This window comes from Bacillus rossius, chromosome 17 (genome assembly GCF_032445375.1).
Source record: "Bacillus rossius redtenbacheri isolate Brsri chromosome 17, Brsri_v3, whole genome shotgun sequence".
Taxonomy (NCBI): domain Eukaryota; kingdom Metazoa; phylum Arthropoda; class Insecta; order Phasmatodea; family Bacillidae; genus Bacillus; species Bacillus rossius.
In genome coordinates, this window is record NC_086344.1 from 12,921,127 (window position 1) to 12,945,007 (window position 23,881).

Here is a 23,881-nt window from a genome sequence, read left to right on the forward strand (position 1 = left end):
GCTCGTGAGTGGCTGCACGAGGCTGCAGCGTCCGTGGAGCACTAGCCCTGCTCGAGGGACGGGCACGAGCCTGGCTCGTGAGTGGCTGCACGAGGCTGCAGTGTCCGTGGAGCACGAGCCCTGCTCGAGGGACGGGTACGAGCCTGGCTCGTGAGTGGCTGCACGAGGCTGCAGCGTCCGTGGAGCACTAGCCCTGCTCGAGGGACGGGTACGAGCCTGGCTCGTGAGTGGCTGCACGAGGCTGCAGCGTCCGTAGAGCACGAGCCCTGCTCGAGGGACGGGTACGAGCCTGGCTCGTGAGTGGCTGCACGAGGCTGCAGCGTCCGTAGAGCACTAGCCCTGCTCGAGGGACGGGTACGAGCCTGGCTCGTGAGTGGCTGCACGAGGCTGCAGCGTCCGTAGAGCACTAGCCCTGCTTGAGGGACGGGTACGAGCCTGGCTCGTGAGTGGCTGCACGAGGCTGCAGCGTCCGTGGAGCACTAGCCCTGCTCGAGGGACGGGTACGAGCCTGGCTCGTGAGTGGCTGCACGAGGCTGCAGTGTCCGTGGAGCACTAGCCCTGCTCGAGGGACGGGTACGAGCCTGGCTCGTGAGTGGCTGCACGAGGCTGCAGCGTCCGTGGAGCACTAGCCCTGCTCGAGGGACGGGTACGAGCCTGGCTCGTGAGTGGCTGCACGAGGCTGCAGCGTCCGTGGAGCACGAGCCCTGCTCGAGGGACGGGTACGAGCCTGGCTCGTGAGTGGCTGCACTAGGCTGCAGCGTCCGTGGAGCACTAGCCCTGCTCGAGGGACGGGTACGAGCCTGGCTCGTGATGGCTGCACGAGGCTGCAGCGTCCGTAGAGCACGAGCCCTGCTCGAGGAACGGGTACGAGCCTGGCTCGTGAGTGGCTGCACGAGGCTGCAGTGTCCGTGGAGCACGAGCCCTGCTCGAGGGACGGGTACGAGCCTGGCTCGTGAGTGGCTGCACGAGGCTGCAGTGTCCGTAGAGCACTAGCCCTGCTCGAGGGACGGGTACGAGCCTGGCTCGTGAGTGGCTGCACGAGGCTGCAGCGTCCGTGGAGCACTAGCCCTGCTCGAGGGACGGGTACGAGCCTGGCTCGTGAGTGGCTGCACGAGGCTGCAGCGTCCGTGGAGCACTAGCCCTGCTCGAGGGACGGGTACGAGCCTGGCTCGTGAGTGGCTGCACGAGGCTGCAGCGTCCGTGGAGCACTAGCCCTGCTCGAGGGACGGGTACGAGCCTGGCTCGTGATGGCTGCACGAGGCTGCAGCGTCCGTAGAGCACGAGCCCTGCTCGAGGAACGGGCACGAGCCTGGCTCGTGATGGCTGCACGAGGCTGCAGTGTCCGTAGAGCACGAGCCCTGCTCGAGGAACGGGCACGAGCCTGGCTCGTGATGGCTGCACGAGGCTGCAGTGTCCGTAGAGCACTAGCCCTGCTCGAGGGACGGGCACGAGCCTGGCTCGTGATGGCTGCACGAGGCTGCAGTGTCCGTAGAGCACGAGCCCTGCTCGAGGAACGGGCACGAGCCTGGCTCGTGAGTGGCTGCACGAGGCTGCAGTGTCCGTGGAGCACGAGCCCTGCTCGAGGAACGGGCACGAGCCTGGCTCGTGAGTGGCTGCACGAGGCTGCAGTGTCCGTAGAGCACGAGCCCTGCTCGAGGAACGGGTACGAGCCTGGCTCGTGAGTGGCTGCACGAGGCTGCAGTGTCCGTAGAGCACTAGCCCTGCTCGAGGGACGGGTACGAGCCTGGCTCGTGATGGCTGCACGAGGCTGCAGTGTCCGTAGAGCACTAGCCCTGCTCGAGGGACGGGTACGAGCCTGGCTCGTGATGGCTGCACGAGGCTGCAGTGTCCGTAGAGCACGAGCCCTGCTCGAGGGACGGGTACGAGCCTGGCTCGTGAGTGGCTGCACGAGGCTGCAGTGTCCGTGGAGCACGAGCCCTGCTCGAGGGACGGGTACGAGCTTGGCTCGTGAGTGGCTGCACGAGGCTGCAGTGTCCGTGGAGCACGAGCCCTGCTCGAGGGACGGGTACGAGCTTGGCTCGTGAGTGGCTGCACGAGGCTGCAGTGTCCGTGGAGCACGAGCCCTGCTCGAGGGACGGGCACGAGCCTGGCTCGTGAGTGGCTGCACGAGGCTGCAGTGTCCGTAGAGCACGAGCCCTGCTCGAGGGACGGGTACGAGCCTGGCTCGTGAGTGGCTGCACGAGGCTGCAGTGTCCGTGGAGCACGAGCCCTGCTCGAGGGACGGGTACGAGCCTGGCTCGTGAGTGGCTGCACGAGGCTGCAGTGTCCGTGGAGCACGAGCCCTGCTCGAGGGACGGGCACGAGCCTGGCTCGTGAGTGGCTGCACGAGGCTGCAGTGTCCGTGGAGCACGAGCCCTGCTCGAGGGACGGGTACGAGCCTGGCTCGTGAGTGGCTGCACGAGGCTGCAGTGTCCGTGGAGCACGAGCCCTGCTCGAGGGACGGGTACGAGCCTGGCTCGTGAGTGGCTGCACGAGGCTGCAGTGTCCGTGGAGCACGAGCCCTGCTCGAGGGACGGGCACGAGCCTGGCTCGTGAGTGGCTGCACGAGGCTGCAGTGTCCGTAGAGCACGAGCCCTGCTCGAGGGACGGGTACGAGCCTGGCTCGCATGTGGGTCGAGGGCGGCCACTCCGCTCGAGTGGCTGTACGAGCCGACGAGGCTGAAGTGTCGGCGCGGCGGGCGTGGATAACGAGCTGAGCTCGAGGACCGGACGACCCCGGCGCGCATGTGGCGGGCGTGAGCACGAGACTAACAACATGGCCGCCACGCGCCTTGGGACACAGGGCGTCTGTAAAGCAAGGAACCTGAAACTCTGGTTACGAAAAGGTCTTCAAATGAACAGCAGTGGTAGCTGAATGTTGCGAAACTTTTTAATTTCCAGCAGCATTTTGTTGCGTTTCTTTTATGACTAATGACTCCCTCCAGTTTATAGTCGCATTTTAAATATAAATAGTTTGAGCCTGTGCAATTCACTCGTTTGGAAAATATCTGCGGATAGGTTTTTGCTTTGTTTTTGAAAGTCGGCATGTACTTGCGAAGTTAAAAAAAGAGTCTTTTAATTACTTATTTTTAATTTTGGGTTTCACTTTTATTACGTGTTCTGAGTTACACGCGAACCTTTTTTTTCTTTCTTTATTCGTTGTTCCTCGGCCTGTCCTCATCTCGGTCATCGATCGCCCCACTCCCGAGCAATTCAGTTTTTGCTGTGCCTTGATGAGTCATCACCTCGGCTGTAAATAAGTTTCTGTGACGGAACTTGCAGTGGATAGGTTGTAGCATGCAGTGTTGAGGCGTATCCACACAGGGCCGCAACTAGAGTCTCTGGCACCCGGGGCATGAATGGATTCATGCCCCCCCCCCCCCCCCCTCTTTTTTTTGCACATACTACACCAATAAAGCGGGAGGTCCGGGGGCTCTCCCCTCGCAAAAATGGTGCTATTTAAGCATTTTCCATACTTATACATGTAACAGTTTCTGTGCTACTGTAACTTCCATGCATGAACCCACTATGTCCATAAAGTAGTCCGTATAATCACTAGACTTGTTCATTAAATTGTCGTCATAAATGTTTTTTAAAGATTAAAATTCAATTTGCGAGACCTTTTTGCAGCAAAGATTTTGATGATATCATCATAGCAAATAGATAATGCTCTTCCTCACAGCCAGTGGTACCACCCTCTCTGACAACATTGTACTGTATTCGTATAAAGAACGCATTAAAACTTTCTAACTTCTCCCTTTACATTTTTTTATGTTAATGATGAACTCAACATTTTTCTCAGAGTATTTTAAAATAAATATGTTGAGACGTTATATTGTAAATCAGATTAGACATTACTGGCATGCAAGTTAAAAAACTTTCTACCAGTTATCAGTTGTAGTAGGAATTACAATGCAAGCGATTTCGGCGCCCCCACAGCTTTGCGCCCGGGGCGTATGCCCCGCTTGCTCCCCCCTAGTTGCGGCCCTGTATCCACAGACGCCTGATAGGCGGATTGCAGCCGGTTCTGGCCGCGCAGGTAGAAAATAATTACTATAGCTCTTCGAAGTTAAACTTCTTTGGACGCGACGAGAGGAAAATTTCAAGGCCGAATGTTAGTGCAACGTTTAGGTGAAACATTGTTGTGAAACGTTTGTGACACGAAAAAAATCTCTCTTTGCCAAAGAGATATAAAGAGAGAGCTACCTATATACGTTGCTAGGCTCGTTTTCCTCTTTGTGCGATTATTCGTCCCCACCCAAAAAAAAAAAAAAAAAAAAAAAAAGAACCTAGAGAGATATATGAACGAAATAATAGGACATTGTGCGCATGCGATTGTTTCAGAGAATAGATATAGGTATCCTATACAGTCAGCTGTGAATGCCTTGAATTTTATATTTGCTACCAGCGCGCTCGCGTTCCTCCTTGTTCAACCAGCAGCGTAGAGAGCGCTGCAGAGACAGTCCCTGCATTTACCGCATTGATGGCGCTACCTGTTATGAAATTCATATTTAGTTCAGAGATTTGGCAAGTTCCAAATGGCAGAATTGTTTGAAGAAACAGTAACACGCACAGGTTTTTCTTTATGGTGCGAGTATTTCAACAGTGATTGAAAAATTATTGTTAATTAATAATTATTGATTGAACAAAAATTATAGATATCCTGAGCAGTTATATCGACGTGAGTAATAATTTTTGTTTTACCCCTTACGATGTACTTCAGAGTCGAGGTTTGAATTGCCAAACAGGTTTAATGAACGTCTAATGAATCGATGAACGCTGGCTGCACGCACGAAGAAGGATGACTCATTGTCCCGTTACGCACATTGTCCCGTTACGCTTTGTCCCGTTACGCTCATTGTACGCTTGCGCCGCATCTATCTCTTCCACTCGATTGGAACAACCATCGATTTGACTTTTTCGAGGCACATTAAACTTGTAACACTCCCATTCGTTTCCTACTTTTCCTATCATCGTCCTATCCTTAACAGAATAACACAGATTGGAAGAAGTTAAATAGCAAACATGTATAAAAGTTATAGTTAAAATAATATGTTCGTTAAAGTAATAAACATATTTGAATTAATGAGTGCTAATAAAAGTAAATTTATCAATTAAATTGTAGATTTCATTTCACTCCTTCTTTGTATCCATACAAAATAGAGATAATTCAATAAAAATGATTCCATTTTATTAATAAAAGTATGCAATCATTTCATCAATGTTTTTTTATGACGTTGTCACGTTAAACTATCGTCCGTAAACCGACTTTACAGATAACCAATTTTTTTATCCTTAGTTTGCAGTGTGCATTTTCGCCCTCTCTTTCAATGAACGAAGTCTGCCGTTAGTGATGTGCCATGTTGCCAGTTCCATGCCATAGCGCACAAAACTTTATAAACAACTTATGCAGTGAAAACTTTTAAAATGTATCTAAATTGTTTTCTGTAAATGTAATTTTGCAATGAGAATTTTGGTTATAGGCTACATTTGTTGTATAACATCAAGAGCATCATTCGATAACATTCAATTTTCTTTTTCTTTAAAGGAGTCGTAGCTGTAATACGCCATCTTGATTTCAGCTGTTTTTGGAAACACGTTTTTATATTATTTAAAAATTAAAACAAATTTTTGGCTTTGTTTGAACATAGCGAATAATTAAATCGAATTACTTGTTGTTAAGAATTCGGAGCGGAATATTTCCTCGCGGCGCGGCGGCTTGCTGCAGTGTGCGGTGGCAGACGGAGGGAAAATTTGGGCTGACACCACCTTCGGATGCCTTCGGTGCCACTCGGTCATGATCGGTATCTTTGTTGAGTCTGTTCATGAGATCTGCGCACGCGGCCGTACTTATCTAGAGTAAGAAGATTAGTTAAGGTAAAAGTTTGAGAATTTATTACTTTATTTAATACCTTTAATCTTTATATATATACTAGCTGTACCCTGCCACGCTTCGCTGTGGCACATTGTGAAATCCATGAAAACAAAAGAATCAAGAGAAAACGCTTGTCTTTTGTTTTTATTAGCGGGATAAATGTTCATAAAAGTAAAACAGCAATAAAAAAATGAAGGAACGTTAGAATTCAAAAAATAAATAGCCATAAACCATCTAGGAAAAATTTCGCATCGAATGGTGGTAGTTTCATGTCGATACGATCAGTGGTTTAGGCGTGATTGAGCCTCAAACGAAGACCATTTTCATTATATATATATATATATATATATATATATATAGAAGATAGATTTCTTGTGTGCGTGTGTATGTCACTGAACTCCTCCTAGACGGCTGGACCGATTTTGATGAAATATTTTGTGTGGGTTCGCGGGGATTCGAGGATGGTTTGGATTCACAATTGGATATTTTATCTCGATTCTGAGTTAAGAAAAAACTAAAAAAACACGCTTTAAAAGCAAAAAAACTAAGCATTGTTGATAATTAGCCTCCATGGCAACGGGCTTTTGCATTGTTGTTGCCTTCTGCGTAAACATGGGAAAGGTTTTTGGTAACGGCAGTGGCGTGCCCAAGAGGAGGGGAATGTATAATGTGAAGATACAAAATGTCCAGCGTAGAAATACTTACCGCCATATGTACATTTGGGCAGGACAATGTCTGTCGGGTCCGCTAGAAAGATATATAGAGATATATATGTAGAAAGATATATATATAGAGATAGAGATATAAATAGAAAGATAGAGAGAGTTATAGAGATATACATAGAGAGATAGAGAATTAGAGAGATAAAGAGAGATGCTTAGTATACGTTTAAAAAATTGATTGAGGCATTGCAACGCATGCCGGGCATTATCTAGTGTGTCTATATGAATCTGCCTTCGTCCCTTCTCCTCCTCTTCGGATTCCAGTAAACAATATAAAAACAAGTCTTCCCTCCTCAGAGCTGCTCATGACGTTAAAATTAACAAACCTAACATGCAAACAAATGACAAAACTGAACTAAAACAAGACCAGTAACGCGATGCGCCTGTGCACCAGGTCAACACTGAAGGAACTGAGCGGTCGGCTGTAGAGTGCGACTCCCACGAGCGGAACCTTGGAAACTTCCGGAAGTTATACTTATAATACGGCTTCCAACGAGGTTGCGTTAAACGTTTAACGCTCCTGGGGAGGGGGAATAGAAAGAGAGAGAGCGCGAGTGAATGCTATTGTAAGGAATTAAGTAGAGAGTAAGAAAAAAAAATAAAGATCCTGACAGTTTGTAGTGTCGCCATATTTGTTTCAATTTTCAATACCCTTTTTTGTATATTACAATTTAAATTGCAGAAAAAAAATCATGTTTCATAGACACAGAAATGGTGAGTGTGTGTCATTTCTCTATGTCCACGAGGTCTCGCCGCGTCAATTTTCTCCTTGGGGCGAACCCGTCCGCTTAATTAAGGGGCGGCACACATACGGTGTGCAGAGCTTCAGGAAAAACAACGCGATTTCAAAACTACTCAAGATATCCGAGTGGGGCCTATTTACGAATAGCATTTAAGAGTTCGTTGAGGGCCGAAAAGTACTTTTAATTTCGGATCACGGTTTTAAACTGTATTTTTAGAAGAGCTAAAATGGCTAAAAAGCATTATTTCAGAATACTTTTTAGGCGTGAAACAACCGGTACAGATTCTTGAAAGCACTTAAGGGACGTGCATTACACCTCTATCTTCATTTCTCCGCCGTGTAATATCACGGTCGCCGCTCATATGCACTGGGAGAAGACTGCGCGCCAGTCCAGAGGAGACACCGCGCTAGAAGCACCAGCATCCCGCCTCACTGACACAGATACACCCCTGACGAGGCGGGGCCCTTAAAAAAAAAAACAGCTTTTATCGTTGAATGATTTCATGATTTTATTTCATGAAAATGTGCTCTCGTGAAAAAGTTAGTATTATAGACTGCAGCGGGCGACGAGCTAGAGTGTGCTGAAGGCGTGTGTCGGCGCCGGGGAGACACCTGTGGCAGAGTCGGGGCGCGATGACCCCGGGCGAGGTCACAGCCGGTGCATCGATCCGCGCGACACGCGTGCTGGAGGCCGCGTCCACGTGCCCCGCCCCCCCTTTTACTGCCGCCCCCAACCGCCCCCCTCGGACCGTCTGGCGTCACCCCCTCCGCTCCCCCGAGTCGTCCTTCAGGATTTTTTTGACGTGACAACGTCTAATAAATCGATGAATGCCGGCTGCACGCACGAAAAAGTGTCCCACTACGGATGTCTCACTACGGATGTCCCACTACGAATGTGTCCTGTTTGCTCATTGTACGCATGCGTGGCATCTCTCTTCCACTCGATTGGAACAACCATCGATTTGACTTTTCAATCATATTTTCGTCGTTTGAATTATGAATATTATGTAATTTAACGAACGTCAACCGATTTTCAGCACAATCGGTACGGTTATTTAAAAGTAATGTTGAATATTCAAATACGTTTTGAACCAACAATGGTGTTTTACAGTTACACATAATAATTCAAATTACACCCGGGATCTTTGGCACAATGTTTTAAAAAATATTGTAACACATTATAAATAAGTTTGGTGTATTTGGGATGCGTATTTGTTATAAAATCGTGTTAATATTATACCCCTACCGTGAACAAAGTTTTTATAAATATATATATAACATTTGACACTACATTACCTTAGTATGGCCTCGTGGGCGTGTGGTTAGCGTACGTAATTCTTAAACTAAAGGTAGTCGGTTAGAAACCCGGCAGCTGCGAATTTTTTTTTGTACTTGTAAAAATAAATATGGCGCACGCAACATTTCAAAAGTAATAAATATATTTGAATTAATGAATGCAAATAAAAGTAAATTTATTAATTCAATTGTACATTTCATTTCACTCCTTTGTATCCATACAAAATAGTGATAATTCAATAAAAATGATTCAATTTTATTCATAAAAGTATGCAGAGGTAGATTTTATCATGCAAAAGATTGAAAAATTTAAAAAAAATTCTTCCTCAAAGATTATAATATTTTTAATGCCTAAATGGTTTGGTTGCAAAAACCTTATACGGCTCAGTCTCAGGCCGAATATGATATTTCCTTTTCTTCTGGATCAATCTTTCATCAATGTTTTGTTATGACGTTGTCACGTTAAACTATCGTCAGTAAACCGACTTTACAGACAATTAATTTTTTTTCTAACCTAAATTAAAACCTTTGAATATATATACTGTATAGAAGTCGCGAGTGGATAGGATTTACTCTACGTCTTTCAGGAGCGTACGACGAGCAGCTTGGGAACTTCACCGCTGCAGTGCGCTGCCGTAACGCCCTGTATCGTCTTGGGTTGTTATTTACACGTTAGAGCGCAGCACTGTCGCCCGCTGTCATTCCCCGCACCCCCCATCAATCATTCACTGCAGCTCAAGGTCGTTCAACGTGAGGGGGAAGGGGTGTTTGAAGAGTTCGACACTTGTCCGCTAGGGACCACCACAAGTTGATGCCCTGGAGATGGTGGCGATTGCGGCGGTGAATTAACCAACTACCTCAAAACCGTATTAGAAATTTTAACCTGGGCTGGCGACTTCTGTACAGTATATATAATTCAAAGGGGTTAGGGAGGGAGACTAAGTGCGTCTCAGGCCGAAGCCCATACGCTCTAATCATGCAAGGTGTTAGCCATACAGGAGGGGTAGCATGCATCGTGTGCTAGGAGGGGGATTGGCCAGCCATGACTAACTCCCATCGCTGACTATCCTAGACTAAAACTAGAATAAGTTGGGCCCAGGTAAAACCTGCATAGACACAGGGAAAAAACCTGGGCTCTGACATGCGGGATGCAAAAAATTCATGTATTAATATTAGGCAGGGTGGTTACGGGAAAACAGAAGGATGGATCTCGAAGAAGAGTTGGACAGAGTGGAAAAGAGTCTACCATGTGGGGGGGTTGGGGGCTTGGACATTGCTGTGCGCATTGGTTTGGATGGTGCTGGTTGTTTCGGGGGCGACTTTAGTCGTTTCCCGCCGGGCTGCCAGCCAGCATGTGAGGGGGGGGGGGGGGGGGGGGGAAGGAAAAAACAACAACAACATACAAACACAAATCATACAAGTTCTTTTAAATCGTGTACATTAGTTATTGATGTTGAATACGGTTCACGTAACTAGAAAAATAATTTATTTGTTTATTAGTGACAGAAATTGTCTTTAACTTTTCCGAGTGTGCTTACATAAGTGGGTTTATGTTCCCGTATGTATGATTTAATGAATTAAATAGATCAATTAGATTAAACGTTCAGCATGTTTCTTGATTTTCATTACAAAATTTAATTCAACCTGTTTTTTTTAATTACTAAATTTTGTATTAATATGTAATACTGAGTATTTATTTTATTTATTTTATTGAATTTATACTTTACCAACATAATTTATAACATAAACATTTCTTGGACCACACTGGAACCAAAAATAAAAAAAAATTTAAAGAGGAATCGAGTGGTGAAGAAAAGAAATTAAGTTGACAAGCAACGGGACTCGAGAAGTCAGGGCAAAAGTTAAGTAAAGAGCCAACTATAGGCAAAAAGGCGTAGAATTTCCCCCACTTACCATTCCGAGGGTGGGAGATGAAATTCACTTCCTCTGAGGCCGCGGTAGCTACGGGATGAGCTAGTAGTCCGTCTATTGCCTGCTGTGACCACAAACCCTTAGTTAGTCGCTTTGTGACAGCCCGGAGGCTTGGGAATGGGGGGAACTGGCCTCTGATTGGCTGGACTGGGATGGGCGAGACATCGCTCCGCCTACCATAAAAAAATGTGGCTGGTAACCTAACTCAATGGGCATGCATTAATTATTTGCATACAAAATTAAAGTTTAGTTTTGTTTATCACACCTAGCAAGTATATATTCTAGTGCGCGTCCATAAGTTATTTTTATTGAAACCGTCAGTAATTGGCCTGAGGAACAGTTGTGCGCCTGACTTTCGAGTCATGGGAGAGACTGTACAGTGTCCCGGCGAGATGTGACATGTGCGGAGACCACGAGATCTGACACGGTTAGCTTCCACGAGATGTGACCCGGTTAGATTCCACGAGATGTGATGTGACACATTTAGCTTCCACGAGATGAGATGTGACATGTTTAGCTTCCACGAGATGAGATGTGACACGTTTAGCTTCCACGAGATGTGGCATGTTTAGCTTCCACGAGATGATATGTGACGCGGTTAGCTTCCACGAGATATGTGACGCGGTTAGCTTCCACGAGATGTGACATGTTTAGCTTCCACGAGATGTGACACGTTTAGCTTCCACGAGATTATATGTGACGCGGTTAGCTTCCACGAGATGTGACATGTTTAGCTTCCACGAGATGATATGTGACGCGGTTAGCTTCCACGAGATGTGACATATTTAGTTTCCACGAGATGTTTCACGTTTAGTTTCCACGAGATGTGACACGTTTAGCTTCCACGAGATGATATGTGACGCGGTTAGCTTCCACGAGATGTGACAAGTTTAGTTTCCACGAGATGTGACACAATTAGTTTCCACGAGATGTGACACGTTTAGCTTCCACGAGATGATATGTGACGCGGTTAGCTTCCACGAGATGTGATGTGACACATTTAGCTTCCACGAGATGAGATGTGACATGTTTAGCTTCCACGAGATGAGATGTGACACGTTTAGCTTCCACGAGATGTGGCATGTTTAGCTTCCACGAGATGATATGTGACGCGGTTAGCTTCCACGAGATATGTGACGCGGTTAGCTTCCACGAGATGTGACATGTTTAGCTTCCACGAGATGTGACACGTTTAGCTTCCACGAGATGATATGTGACGCGGTTAGCTTCCACGAGATGTGACATGTTTAGCTTCCACGAGATGATATGTGACGCGGTTAGCTTCCACGAGATGTGACATATTTAGTTTCCACGAGATGTTTCACGTTTAGTTTCCACGAGATGTGACACGTTTAGCTTCCACGAGATGATATGTGACGCGGTTAGCTTCCACGAGATGTGACACGTTTAGTTTCCACGAGATGTGACACAATTAGTTTCCACGAGATGTGACACAATTAGTTTCCACGAGATGTGACACGTTTAGCTTCCACGAGATGATATGTGACGCGGTTAGCTTCCACGAGATGATATGTGACGCGGTTAGCTTCCACGAGATGTGACAAGTTTAGTTTCCACGAGATGTGAAATGTTTAGGTTCCACGAGATGAGCTGTGACACGTTTAGCTTCCACGAGATGTGACACGTTTAGTTTCAACGAGATGTGACACGTTTAGCTTCCACGAGATGATATGTGACGCGGTTAGCTTCCACGAGATGAGATGTGACACGTTTAGCTTCCACGAGATGTGGCATGTTTAGCTTCCACGAGATGATATGTGACGCGGTTAGCTTCCACGAGATATGTGACGCGGTTAGCTTCCACGAGATATGTGACGCGGTTAGCTTCCACGAGATGTGACATGTTTAGCTTACACGAGATGTGACACGTTTAGCTTCCACGAGATGATATGTGACGCGGTTAGCTTCCACGAGATGTGACATGTTTAGCTTCCACGAGATGATATGTGACGCGGTTAGCTTCCACGAGATGTGACATATTTAGTTTCCACGAGATGTTTCACGTTTAGTTTCCACGAGATGTGACACGTTTAGCTTCCACGAGATGATATGTGACGCGGTTAGCTTCCACGAGATGTGACAAGTTTAGTTTCCACGAGATGTGACACAATTAGTTTCCACGAGATGTGACACGTTTAGCTTCCACGAGATGATATGTGACGCGGTTAGCTTCCACCTGATGATATGTGACGCGGTTAGCTTCCACGAGATGTGACAAGTTTAGTTTCCACGAGATGTGAAATGTTTAGGTTCCACGAGATGAGCTGTGACACGTTTAGCTTCCACGAGATGTGACACGTTTAGTTTCAACGAGATGTGACACGTTTAGCTTCCACGAGATGATATGTGACGCGGTTAGCTTCCACGAGATGATATGTGACGCGGTTAGCTTCCACGAGATGTGACAAGTTTAGTTTCCACGAGATGTGAAATTTTTAGGTTCCACGAGATGAGCTGTGACACGTTTAGCTTCCACGAGATGTGACACGTTTAGTTTCCACGAGATGTGACACGTTTAGCTTTCACGAGACGAGATGTGTCACGGTTAGCTTCCACTCCTATGTGACAGTCTTGCTGTGTTGCCCGCAGGTGCTGGAGAGGTCGTGGGAGGTGGTGGACGGGGTCAATGTATCCCTCCGCCTCTGGGACACGTTCGGCGACCACGAGAAGGACCGGCGCTTCGCCTACGGCCGGTGAGTCTGCTGCCCGCTGCCCGCTGTCCACTGCCCGCTGCCCGCTGTCCACTGCCTGCTGTCCACTGCCCGCTGCCCGCTGCCCGCTGTCCACTGCCTGCTGTCCACTGCCCGCTGCCCACTGCCCACTGCCCGCTGCCCGCTGCCCGCTGCCCGCTGCCCGCTGTCCACTGCCCGCTGCCCGCTGTCCACTGCCTGCTGTCCACTGTCCACTGCCCGCTGCCCGCTGCCCGCTGCCCGCTGCCCGCTGCCCGCTGCCCGCTGCCCACTCGCCGAGTCTCTTCAGAAGCAACTGCTCGGCGGGTGGCTCACTGCTGGATGGTCAGCTGCTCGTTCTGATGCTTGTCCGGTGGAAATTCCGCGAGACATGAATGTTTTCATTGTTGCAGCTCTTCACACATTGCTGCAGCTATTCACACATTGCTGCAGCTGTTCACACATTGCTGCAGCTGTTCACACATTGCTGCAGCTGTTCACACATTGCTGCAGCTGTTCACACATTGCTGCAGCTGTTCACACATTGCTGCAGCTGTTCACACGTTGTTGCACCTGTTCACACATTGCTGCAGCTGTTCACACATTGCTGCAGCTGTTCACACGTTGTTGCACCTGTTCACACGTTGTTACACCTGTTCACACGTTGTTGCACCTGTTCACACGTTGTTGCAGCTGTTCACATGTTGTTGCAGCTGTTCACACACTGTTGCAGCTGTTCACACATTGCTGCAGCTGTTCACTCATTGTTGCAGCTGTTCACACGTTGTTGCAGCTGCAGTCCAGGGGCGCAGGCTTCACAGAATTTAATTTATGGTTAAGGGGAAGACGGGAGAATAGAACCAATTTATATATATATATATATATATATATATATATATATATTTCTTGTTGAGTGAATGTTTTTTTGAGGATTCTGACGAGGGGAGGGGGGAGGTTTATATATCCTCCACATATATTGGCAGTCCGAGTTACAGGACATACTTAACGGACATAATTATTATAATAATTTTCGATGGAAATTTTTCAGTTTTATTTAAATAAAATATGTTTGTCCCAAATGAATAAGTTGTGGATACGTGGGACGTACATCAGACCAAGAACGGCATGTCCCACGCTGTGTAGTGTTGACAGTTGGTGGCCGGGGTTTGTGCGCAGGTCGGACGTGGTGCTGCTGTGCTTCTCCATCACCAGCCCGGTGTCGCTGCGCAACTGCAAGGTCATGTGGTACCCGGAGATCCGGCGCTTCTGCCCGCAGACGCCCGTGCTGCTGGTGGGCTGCAAGAGCGACCTGCGCTACATGTACCGCGACGAGACCTACCTCAGCTTCTTCCGCGACCGCAGCCCCTTCGTCAGGTGAGCGCCTTCCCCCCCTTCCCCCCTTCCCCCCTTCCCCCCTTCCACCCTTCCACCCTTCCCCCCTTCTCTTCCTCTCGTCAGGTGAGCCCCTCTTCCCCCTTTCTCTTCCACACTCCCCCCTTCACCTCTTCCCCTCTCCCCCTCCCCCTCTCCTCCTTCCCCTCTCCCTCCCCCCTTCACATCCCCTTCCCCCTTCCCCTCTCCCCCTTCCCTTTCCTCATTCCCCTCTCCCCCTTCCCCCTTCCCCTCTCCTCCTTCCCCTCTCCCAATTCCCCTCTCCCCTCTCCCCTCTCCCCCTTCCCCTCTTCCCCTCTCCCCCTTCCCCTCTCCCCCTTCCCCTCTCCCCCTTCTCCTCTCCTCCTTCCCCTCTCCCCCTTCCCCTCTCCCCCTTCCCCCCTCCTCCTTCCCCCTCCTCCTTCCCCTCTCCCCCTTCCCCTCTCCCCCTTCCCCTCTCCCCCTTCCCCTCTCCCTCCGGCACCTGTCAGCCAGGCGGTGGGGGGGGGTGTCCCTTCCAACAAGCGAGGACACTGCACAACACAAACTATCAGGCGATTCAAATAGTCGTGCTTTGGCCCAGCGGGGCCCAAATGGAATAATTAAATTATCCTTCGAAGATTAACAGCGTAGATGCTAGGCTAGAGTCTTTCAATGACAGAAGGTGGCAATTTCTCTAACTGAACGACTGCCTTTTGCTGGCAACAGGTCGACCTGAAGCTCTGTCACCACTCTGGAGTCTAGTCCGACGCCACAGTTCGCGACCTCCCCACTTACACTATCATATCACACAGCAACAATGAGTGCTAACTGGCAGCACGACGGGAAATGGCATAAGCCGCCCCCAAAAGACCAGACCTGACCAAACCAATGTGGACTAAAAGTCCAAGTGCCCCAGCCCTTGGATAGTAGAACTTATACCACGCCCCATTCTTCTTCCAGGATCATCCTTCTATTCCTGTAAGCCACCTGCTTCTAATAATGCATGACCTTTGCATCCCGCATGTATGTGCCCAGGGTTTTCCCTCTGTCTATGGAGGTTTTACCTGGGCCCAACTTATCTAGTTTTAGTCTAGAATTAAGAGTGAGGGGAGTTAGTCATGGCGAAAACGTCTGCCATGGCTGGCCAATCCCCTCCTAGCACATGATGCACATGACCTTTTCTGCATGGTTAAAAACCCGCATGTTTAGAGCGTATAGGGCTTGCCCTGAGACGCACTTAGAGTCTTCCCTACCTAGACCCCTCTCTTACACACTTAGTTTTAACTTAGGTTAGGAAAAAAAAAACATTCAATTACTGGCCCTGGACACAGGATCGGAGACGTTCCCCCCCCCCCCCCCCTTATTTTACAGTCATGTGCTACATTATATAATTGCATGGTTATTTCTTACCTACACACTCTTTAGTATGTTATTTTACCTCAAAATGCAGGGTATAATTATGGTTGCTGTTTTATAAGTCCAAGCTAAGCTTTGTTTATAGAATTGTTTTACTTTAAAGTGACCACGGCACGCATGTATATGTATTTCACACACTGAGATAGGCCCGGGGCCTGGATACAGGGGGCCACCTAGCCCCACCCTTGTGTGGGCCCGTGGTCACACCTTCTTGTAGTCCTCGAATGTACCGCTTGGGAGCGACACCTCCCCGGGCATCTTCCTGAAGGATCCTCTTCAGTCCACGTCACGGACGACCCAAAATCCTGGCCTGTGCTCAGGTCGTCGCCATCTTCCAGCCTCCTGGCTAACTGCTGGACCTCTTAGTTACTCAGTTTTCCCCGCTCCTGAGCGTCACTTTTTCTGGTTAGCCTGCCCAGGGTGCAACTGGGGGGGAGGGGGGGGGAGAAAGCGGGGCATACGCCCCAGGCGCAAAGCTGTGGGGGCGCCGTAATCGCTTGCATTGTAATTCCTACTACAAATAGTAGGTAACTGGTAAAAAGTTTTTGCATGGAAGTTACAGTAGGACAGAAATTGTTACATGTAGGTATGGAAAATGCTTAAATAGCACCATTTTTTCCGTGGGAGGGCCCCCAGACCCCCCGCTTTATTGGTGTGGTATGTGCAAAAAAAGAGGGGGAGGAGGGGCGCATGAATCCATTCATGCCCCGGGTGCCAGAGACTCTAGTTGCGGCCCTGGGCCTGCCTCTTACTTGGCTACCACCCCCACCCTCTATAGGCCTTAACCGATTTCAGGAGGATTATTGTAATCCATAACATGCGGCTACTTTACTGTATTTTCTCCCCATCTAAGCAGCATGTATGTATTTAATGCTGGTTCGCACACACGCTACTGTGAACATATCTTTGGTACAAACTGAACTCCCTTAGGGATGAGATTTCCATAATTATTGTATGTAGTCTGTCACTCACCGGCCCATTAACTATCTTCATGCAAGAAAAAAAAATTGGTTGTCTGTAAAGTCGGTTTACGGACGATAGTTTAACGTGACAACGTCGAAACAAAACATTGATGAAATGATTGCATACTTTTATGAATGAAATTGAATCATTTTTATTTTAATAATTAAAGAATAAATATTTGAAATTATACTAGTAATCAGATTTTTTAAAAAAAATGCAAGAATAATAAACCTTTATTGCCGAAATTGTTGTTGTGATAAGCAAATGAAAAACCACATTAACTTTTCACTTCACTTTATATAACCAGTCGACGAAACAGTTCACGTGTAGATGCGAGTTGTGTGCTGCCGCTGTCTTTCCTTCTCCTCGAACGCACAGGCCAATCGAGTGGAAGAGAGGTAGATTCGGCGCAAGCGTACAATGAGCGTAACGGGACAATGTGCGTAACGGGACACTTCATTGTGCGTGCAGCCGGCGTTCATCGGTTTATTGGACGTTGTCACGTCAAAAGAAAAATCATGTCGATCCGTTGCTCCGTTGCTGTGTGAAAGAAGGTTAGTGCTAGTAGGGACACTTGCGCTGCCGTGCTATGTGCCGTGTTTGCCCGGGCGTGGCGCAGGCCGACGAGGAAGTCGGACCTGGTCATGCCCGACCAGGCGCGCGCCGTGGCCAAAGAGCTGGGCGTGCACTACTACGAGACCAGCGTGCTCACCTACCACGGCGTCAACGAGGTGTTCGAGAACGCCATCCGCGCGGCGCTCATCGCGCGCCGCCAGCAGCGCTTCTGGATGACCAACCTGAAGAAGGTGCAGCGGCCGCTGCTGCAGGTCAGGCAAACCCCCGTGTCCCTCTCTCCCCACTCTCCCCCTCGTCGCCCCGCCCCTCCCATCCATCTCCCCCTCCCCCTCTCTCTCCCCATCTCCTCCTACCCCTCTCCCTCCCCCTTCCATCCCTCCCCCTTTCTCTACCCCCTTTCCCCTTTCTCTACCCCTCTCTCCCACTTCACCATTCCTCCCCCTCCCCATCTCCTCATACCACTCTCCCTCCCCCCTTATCCATCCCTCCCCCCTTATCCATCCCTCCCCCTTCCTCTCCCCCTCTCTCCCCCTTAACCATCCCTCCCCCTTCCTCTACCCCCTTCCCCTTTCTCTACCCCTCTCTCCCACTTCACCATTCCTCCCCCTCCCCATCTCCTCATACCACTCTCCCTCCCCCCTTATCCATCCCTCCCCCCTTATCCATCCCTCCCCCTTCCTCTACCCATCTCCCCCTCTCCCCCTTCCACTGATCGATGGGTCTGCGACGAGAAGCCTAAGATGTACATCAAGTTCTGTCCCTGCCCGAACACGCCCGAATATTCACCTTCGGCCAACCTCGGGATTTGTTTTATTTTTGCTCAGGAAAAAAATGAATTCAAATATTAAAAGTGGTCGGTTAGGTTGGCTACATTAAAACACTTTAAAACACTATGGATGGTTAGTTAGGTTAGTATAGCTACATTATAATAAACAGAGAAATATAAATATATATAAATGGACCCGAGGTTGGTCGAAGGTGAATATTCGGGCGTATTCGGGCAGGGACAGAACTTGATGTGCATCTTAGGCTTCCCGTCTGTGACACGTCACAGAGGAGTCAGTGAACGTAGGTCTGGAAGTGATGTCCATTGCCTTGGGGGATCCCTGTCATGTGTGAATGCCATATCACATTGTTTTGCATGCATCAGGTTCCACATACGGTTGGTGATGTACCTTGCCGATGTTGCATTCCACAGAAAAACCTGGTATCGCAGCATCCGCTGTAACATTTTGGGAACCTACGTTCATTGACATTTCTGCCTGAGCTGCATGTGTGCTGCACGTGAACCTACAGTTTGGAAATTGTGTGATGCATTCCGGCTGAGCAAAACGTTTCAAAGTCGACTTCTGTGACAGTTATTCCTGTCAACAATTTCACAAAATTCTGTATAAAAAATAGCCCCTCTCACACTGTTAACATTATAGGAACAGTGTTTGTAGTCTTTATCTACGTCATCTTCATCTTCATCTTCATCTTATTTGCATCTTTGCCTTTATCGTCTTTGTCATCCATGTTTCCAGCCTGTGGCTGTGTCAGCAAAGTAAAATGCTTCCATCTTACTCTGTCCCTCCACCATTCTTCACTCTTCACTCTGTTCTATTCTTATCCTCTCTCCTGCACTCCTTTAACAATCAGCTCTCTCCGCCTCCTCCTTTGTCTTCCTTGGGTCCATCATATTCCTAGGCACTCTGTCTTTTCCCATTACCTGGACATGGACATTCCATCTCTTTCTCACTTTTTCCACGAACTTATTCAAGTCCTGTACTCCTGCTCTTGCTTGCAACATCTCATTCCTGATCCTGTCTCAACCTCATAACTGCCAACATAATCCTCATGAACTTAAGTCCTACAGCTCTGATCTTCCCAGTATCTCTCTTGTCTGCAGTCAGAGTCTCTGCTCTGTGACTATGGGCACACAGTAGGTATGCAAGTAGTTATGCAAATTAATACCTTATTTTAGAAAAAGAAAACACCAAACGTGATCTCAGAAGTATTCATGTTAGCTGGAATGTTCTTTAGCTGTTCAGCATATGGAGCAAAAGTTGTCTTAAGATTTTCCAACAGAACTGTTGTAAACGACTCCATTTACTACGTTTATTTACAAATAGTACTGCAACAGAGAGGCTTCTTGTCAAAGTTATTAAATGTATAAAGAAGTAATCTGAAACAGAACAGATTTAAATGCTCTTAAATAGCTTTGAAACTCGTGCATACAAAATTTTGCCTGTAATTTTATAACGATGGCAAAGCACCAGTTGTGTCTGCCACGGCACACATTTTTGATGGTCCTATTGTCAAATTGGGCTTAACATATTTCATCCAGCATATTGTGTGTGGGATCTATGTACGTTTTTTTTGCACACACAAACACCGTCAGTCTAAAGTTTTAAGGACAGTAAATTGTTATGTCTGTTTTAAAAATATAAATTTTTCGTGTCCTGTAACATTTAATTTTTAACAGCAAAGGTTTTACCATAGGAAGTTTTTCTGTTTTAGCAATATTGTTATTTTTTTAATATTAATTCGTTAATAACAAAACATAAATTGATTTTAAGTAGACTTTTTATAATCCAAAACGTTCTGAACTTTGCTTGTGCCGGATTACCGAAAATGCCAGCATATCGGATGGTATCTCCAGTGATAGCTAAACACTAAGTTGTAGAGCAAATATTTATTTTAATTTGACATGTAGCAGCAACAATTATTGTGTAGCAGGACATACATAAGGATAAACTTTTCAGCACTAATACAGGCTGAAACTCAATTGTAACTATTGTATGTTTTAAAGGCTTGTGAAAGTGATCCCAAACAGTGCCAAATGCTCAGTAATCCCAGACCACGATTAACGCTTGTAACTACCAATTATCTGTGAACTGTAAAAGCTTTGAATAGCAATTATGTGCAAACTGATAGAAACATTTTTTTTTAATGGTAGCTAAAAAGATAGGGTCTAGCTTAAATTCGCACAGTTTTTAAATCCGTTTCATTCCTCGTTGGTGCCGGATCATCTGGCTTTTCGGAAAGTGGAATGCTGGTCGGTCAGGATTCTACTGTACAAATAAAATTTAACGTGAAGAAAATAAACATTGCCTTGTTCAGGCCTTGCAGAGAAAAAAAATTAAACGCACTCATTCACATATATTGGACAAACATAAATATCTTTGATTGTGTTTAAAATATTCTCATAAAAAAAAATTATAAATATTACCCAATTCCACTGTGTTGGTAAGTAGTTGGTACAAAAGGTTCAATGATGGTACTTCTAATAACATGCTCTGTTGTCTTGACGCATGTTAGTGTGTTGACAAACGGCTAAATGAAATTGTTAAAACCACATGTCGTTTAGTTATTATTGTTGTTGTTGTTTTATGTTGAAAGAGTTCCAACTGTCAAAATTGACAGGAAAATTTACTGGAAAATATTATTTTAGTGAGGGAAATTTACTGTCGTCAGTTGATTTTGTGTACGTGATAAATAGTTTAGAGAACCCGTGAATGCAGTTTATCGTAACTCAGAAATCTGAGTTACATTCCAGGTTGGCTCGGCAACACAACCCGGAATAATAACAAGCACATACGAACACTTACAAAGTTTTTTGTTTGTATTTAATAATTTTAAGTTTTACAATTTTTTTTTTAAAAGTTACATTGTAGACGGTTAGCGAAATGCCAAGGCTGCAGTAACATGGATCGTCCATTCCCCTCACGCGTGGCTGTCTGGGGTTTGATGGCCTAGGCTAGGATGGCCGCGTTACCAAACTGAAAAGCACACCTGCAGGGCACAGTTTGAACACACAACTTATAACGGTTCGTTATATACAAAAAATAAAAAATAAATGAAATGTTAAGCGCCAATTGTAGTTTTTGTTTTATTTTTAGATAGAATGCACAGACGAATCCAATCACGTTAAAAATTTTTCTCACTCATTCAACTCGTACATCCAAGTCGATAATTTCTTTTTGCTCGGGCGATAAAAATTAAGCAGGAAAAAAAAACTAAACGTAGATTAAGTCCTTCATTAAAAAGTTACTTGAAGTACACAACTAGTGAGGCCCCAAACCTGGCCGCACCTGGCGAAACACAGTCGCCACGAGCCAAAATGCCGACGAAGATGGTCACAATTTCTAAAATACAGACTGTGGGCTCCTAAGTGGACGTGCATATGAGGCAAAAATGACGACGAACACTGGTCTGGAAGTCCTTCTGTTTATAGTGACATGCTGGATCCTGGTTGGTCAGTGGAGTTAGCATAGAAATATTTAACTTCCGGCTGCCGATAATGAGATCCATTTGCGTTGCTTGGAAAAAAAAAACCGTACATCTTGACAACAAGAGAACCATTTTTTTCTAGTTCCAGAACCTAACGTAATCTTTTATTTCCAATGGCAAGGAATTGTCTAATCATGGTTTTTTTTTTTACTTCTGAGAGTTTTGGTCATTTTTTAATTGTAGAACTTTGACCAACACTTACGTGATTTTTTTTTCCCTGGTTGTTTTTCAATGCATTTGTGAAATAGGTTTTCCATGGGAAGGTGGCTGGGTAAAGCCTTGAACCCAAAAAATTCATAGATATTTTTTTACAGGCAAAAATGTACTCCTGATCTGTCTGATGTAATGGAGATATCTTTAAATTTGTCGACAAACCAAAAAAATTTCCCCATTCGTATCTGGGGCCTTGAAACCTTATTAATGAATGGTCGCCTTGCTTTTGCTCTCCGTAATAACCTTTAACTTGTCTTATCTGAAAGGAACGTACCCTTGAGTAGTGCTCTCCAACCTGACTGAAGTATTTAAGGTGGGAATGAAATATGGGATGGATACAATTTTTAGGAATACATGTTATTGAAAAATTATGCTAGACTTTACATAAAATAAATTAACTATCATTACAGATAAATTAAACTAAATGAAACTAATGAAAAATTATATGTTATTTACATTGAGTGGTGAAATATGATACTAGTGACTATGCAAAGTTGCAGTAGAATCTGGGAAAACTAGAACTGTCAACTCAAACTTTCCTTATTTCGTAGATCACAAAATATCTTTTAATGAAACTTTTTTATAGTTGTATTTATTTTTCAACTCTCTCATTTGCTTTATGATCCTGTAAGAGTTATTCTATGATTTTCTAGATTAAGTACAGATTGTAATAATAAAAAAAAGACTGCATTTCAAGTATTAGGGTTTTATTAAATATTGTCCTTGTTAAAAAGGAAAAAAAAATTATGACTAGAAGCTATAAGCAATATTTTTTGGCCGTACAATTAATATAAATTGAGTGCATAATCTCAAATATTAATATATTTGCATAACTTAATCTCAATTAGTATAATAGGTAACAGTATTAATAATAGCTGTTAAGAAAATTATCACTTTATGGTAAATGGTAAACACCCATCGTATTATTAACACTCAATTGTTAAGAACAGTCATTATTTATTTGAATCAGCACAGAAAAAATGACTCATGAAGATGACAATCCGACATAACATTCGCCAGTGCCCAGCTGACGCATCACCGCTGGTTGTCTGGAAAAATTTAGGAGTAAGAGTTTTGCCAACTGTGTGCTAGTTGCCAGAAACTTGCACTCTCAGATGACATCAACAGTTTGAGACAATACCAATGTTGGTGTTAGGACATCAAAGTCACTACCACCAGCAGATGTGAGACTAATGATTTCACTCTCTTCCATACTGCCATTGTGGTAACTCTAAAATAGTTTGTCTTAGAAATAAAATAAAATTTATTAAACAGTGCATTCAATTTTCAAAATATTATGGTCAGTAATGAGTTTAAAATGTTTACGAGCTTATTTTCCTCCTCACTGTAGCCATTTTGATGATGTCGCCACGGGGGAGGGGGGGGGGGGGGGTCATGATATGTGATCATGTTGTTCTCTGGCATCCACTTTGCGAATCTCATACTGGTAGGTGGAAGACAAATATTCTTCTAGTATTTATGGCGGAATACCATCCAAGCAAGTTACGCATGAATAAAGATCGCAGGCTTTTCACGGTCATTGTCTGCATTTTCTTGGCTTCTGGGTGTAGGCAGTGTCAGGTAGTTGTCTGGCGACATTTCGGCAGTCGTTGCAGCTGCCATCATCAGGTAGACTTAAGTCTGGGTGGCGGTTTTTCTGGTTGGCTGGGCTGGTCGGCCAGTGACAGGCTTGCTGGCTCCTGATTGGCTGAGGTGGTTAGCCAAGAACCCTTCCATTGGCTGACCACCTCAGCCATTCAGGAGCCAGCAAGCCTGTCATTGGCCGACCGGCCCAGCCAACCATAAAACAGCCACCAAGAACCCTTCCATT

The 23,881-nt window shown here is 46.1% G+C and overlaps 1 protein-coding gene across 5 annotated transcripts in view; it reads left to right on the forward strand.

Moving 5' to 3' along the window:
• LOC134540549 (rho-related BTB domain-containing protein 1) overlaps positions 1 to 23,881 on the forward strand; it is a 123,835-nt gene that overhangs the window by 75,200 nt on the left and 24,754 nt on the right. For all 5 annotated transcript variants that reach the window (XM_063383359.1, XM_063383358.1, XM_063383362.1 and 2 more), the window contains 3 exons: positions 13,178 to 13,281; positions 14,434 to 14,631; positions 17,609 to 17,816. In XM_063383359.1, coding sequence (XP_063239429.1) covers positions 13,178 to 13,281; positions 14,434 to 14,631; positions 17,609 to 17,816 — 510 coding nt within the window. The remainder of the gene's footprint in view (positions 1 to 13,177; positions 13,282 to 14,433; positions 14,632 to 17,608; positions 17,817 to 23,881) is intronic.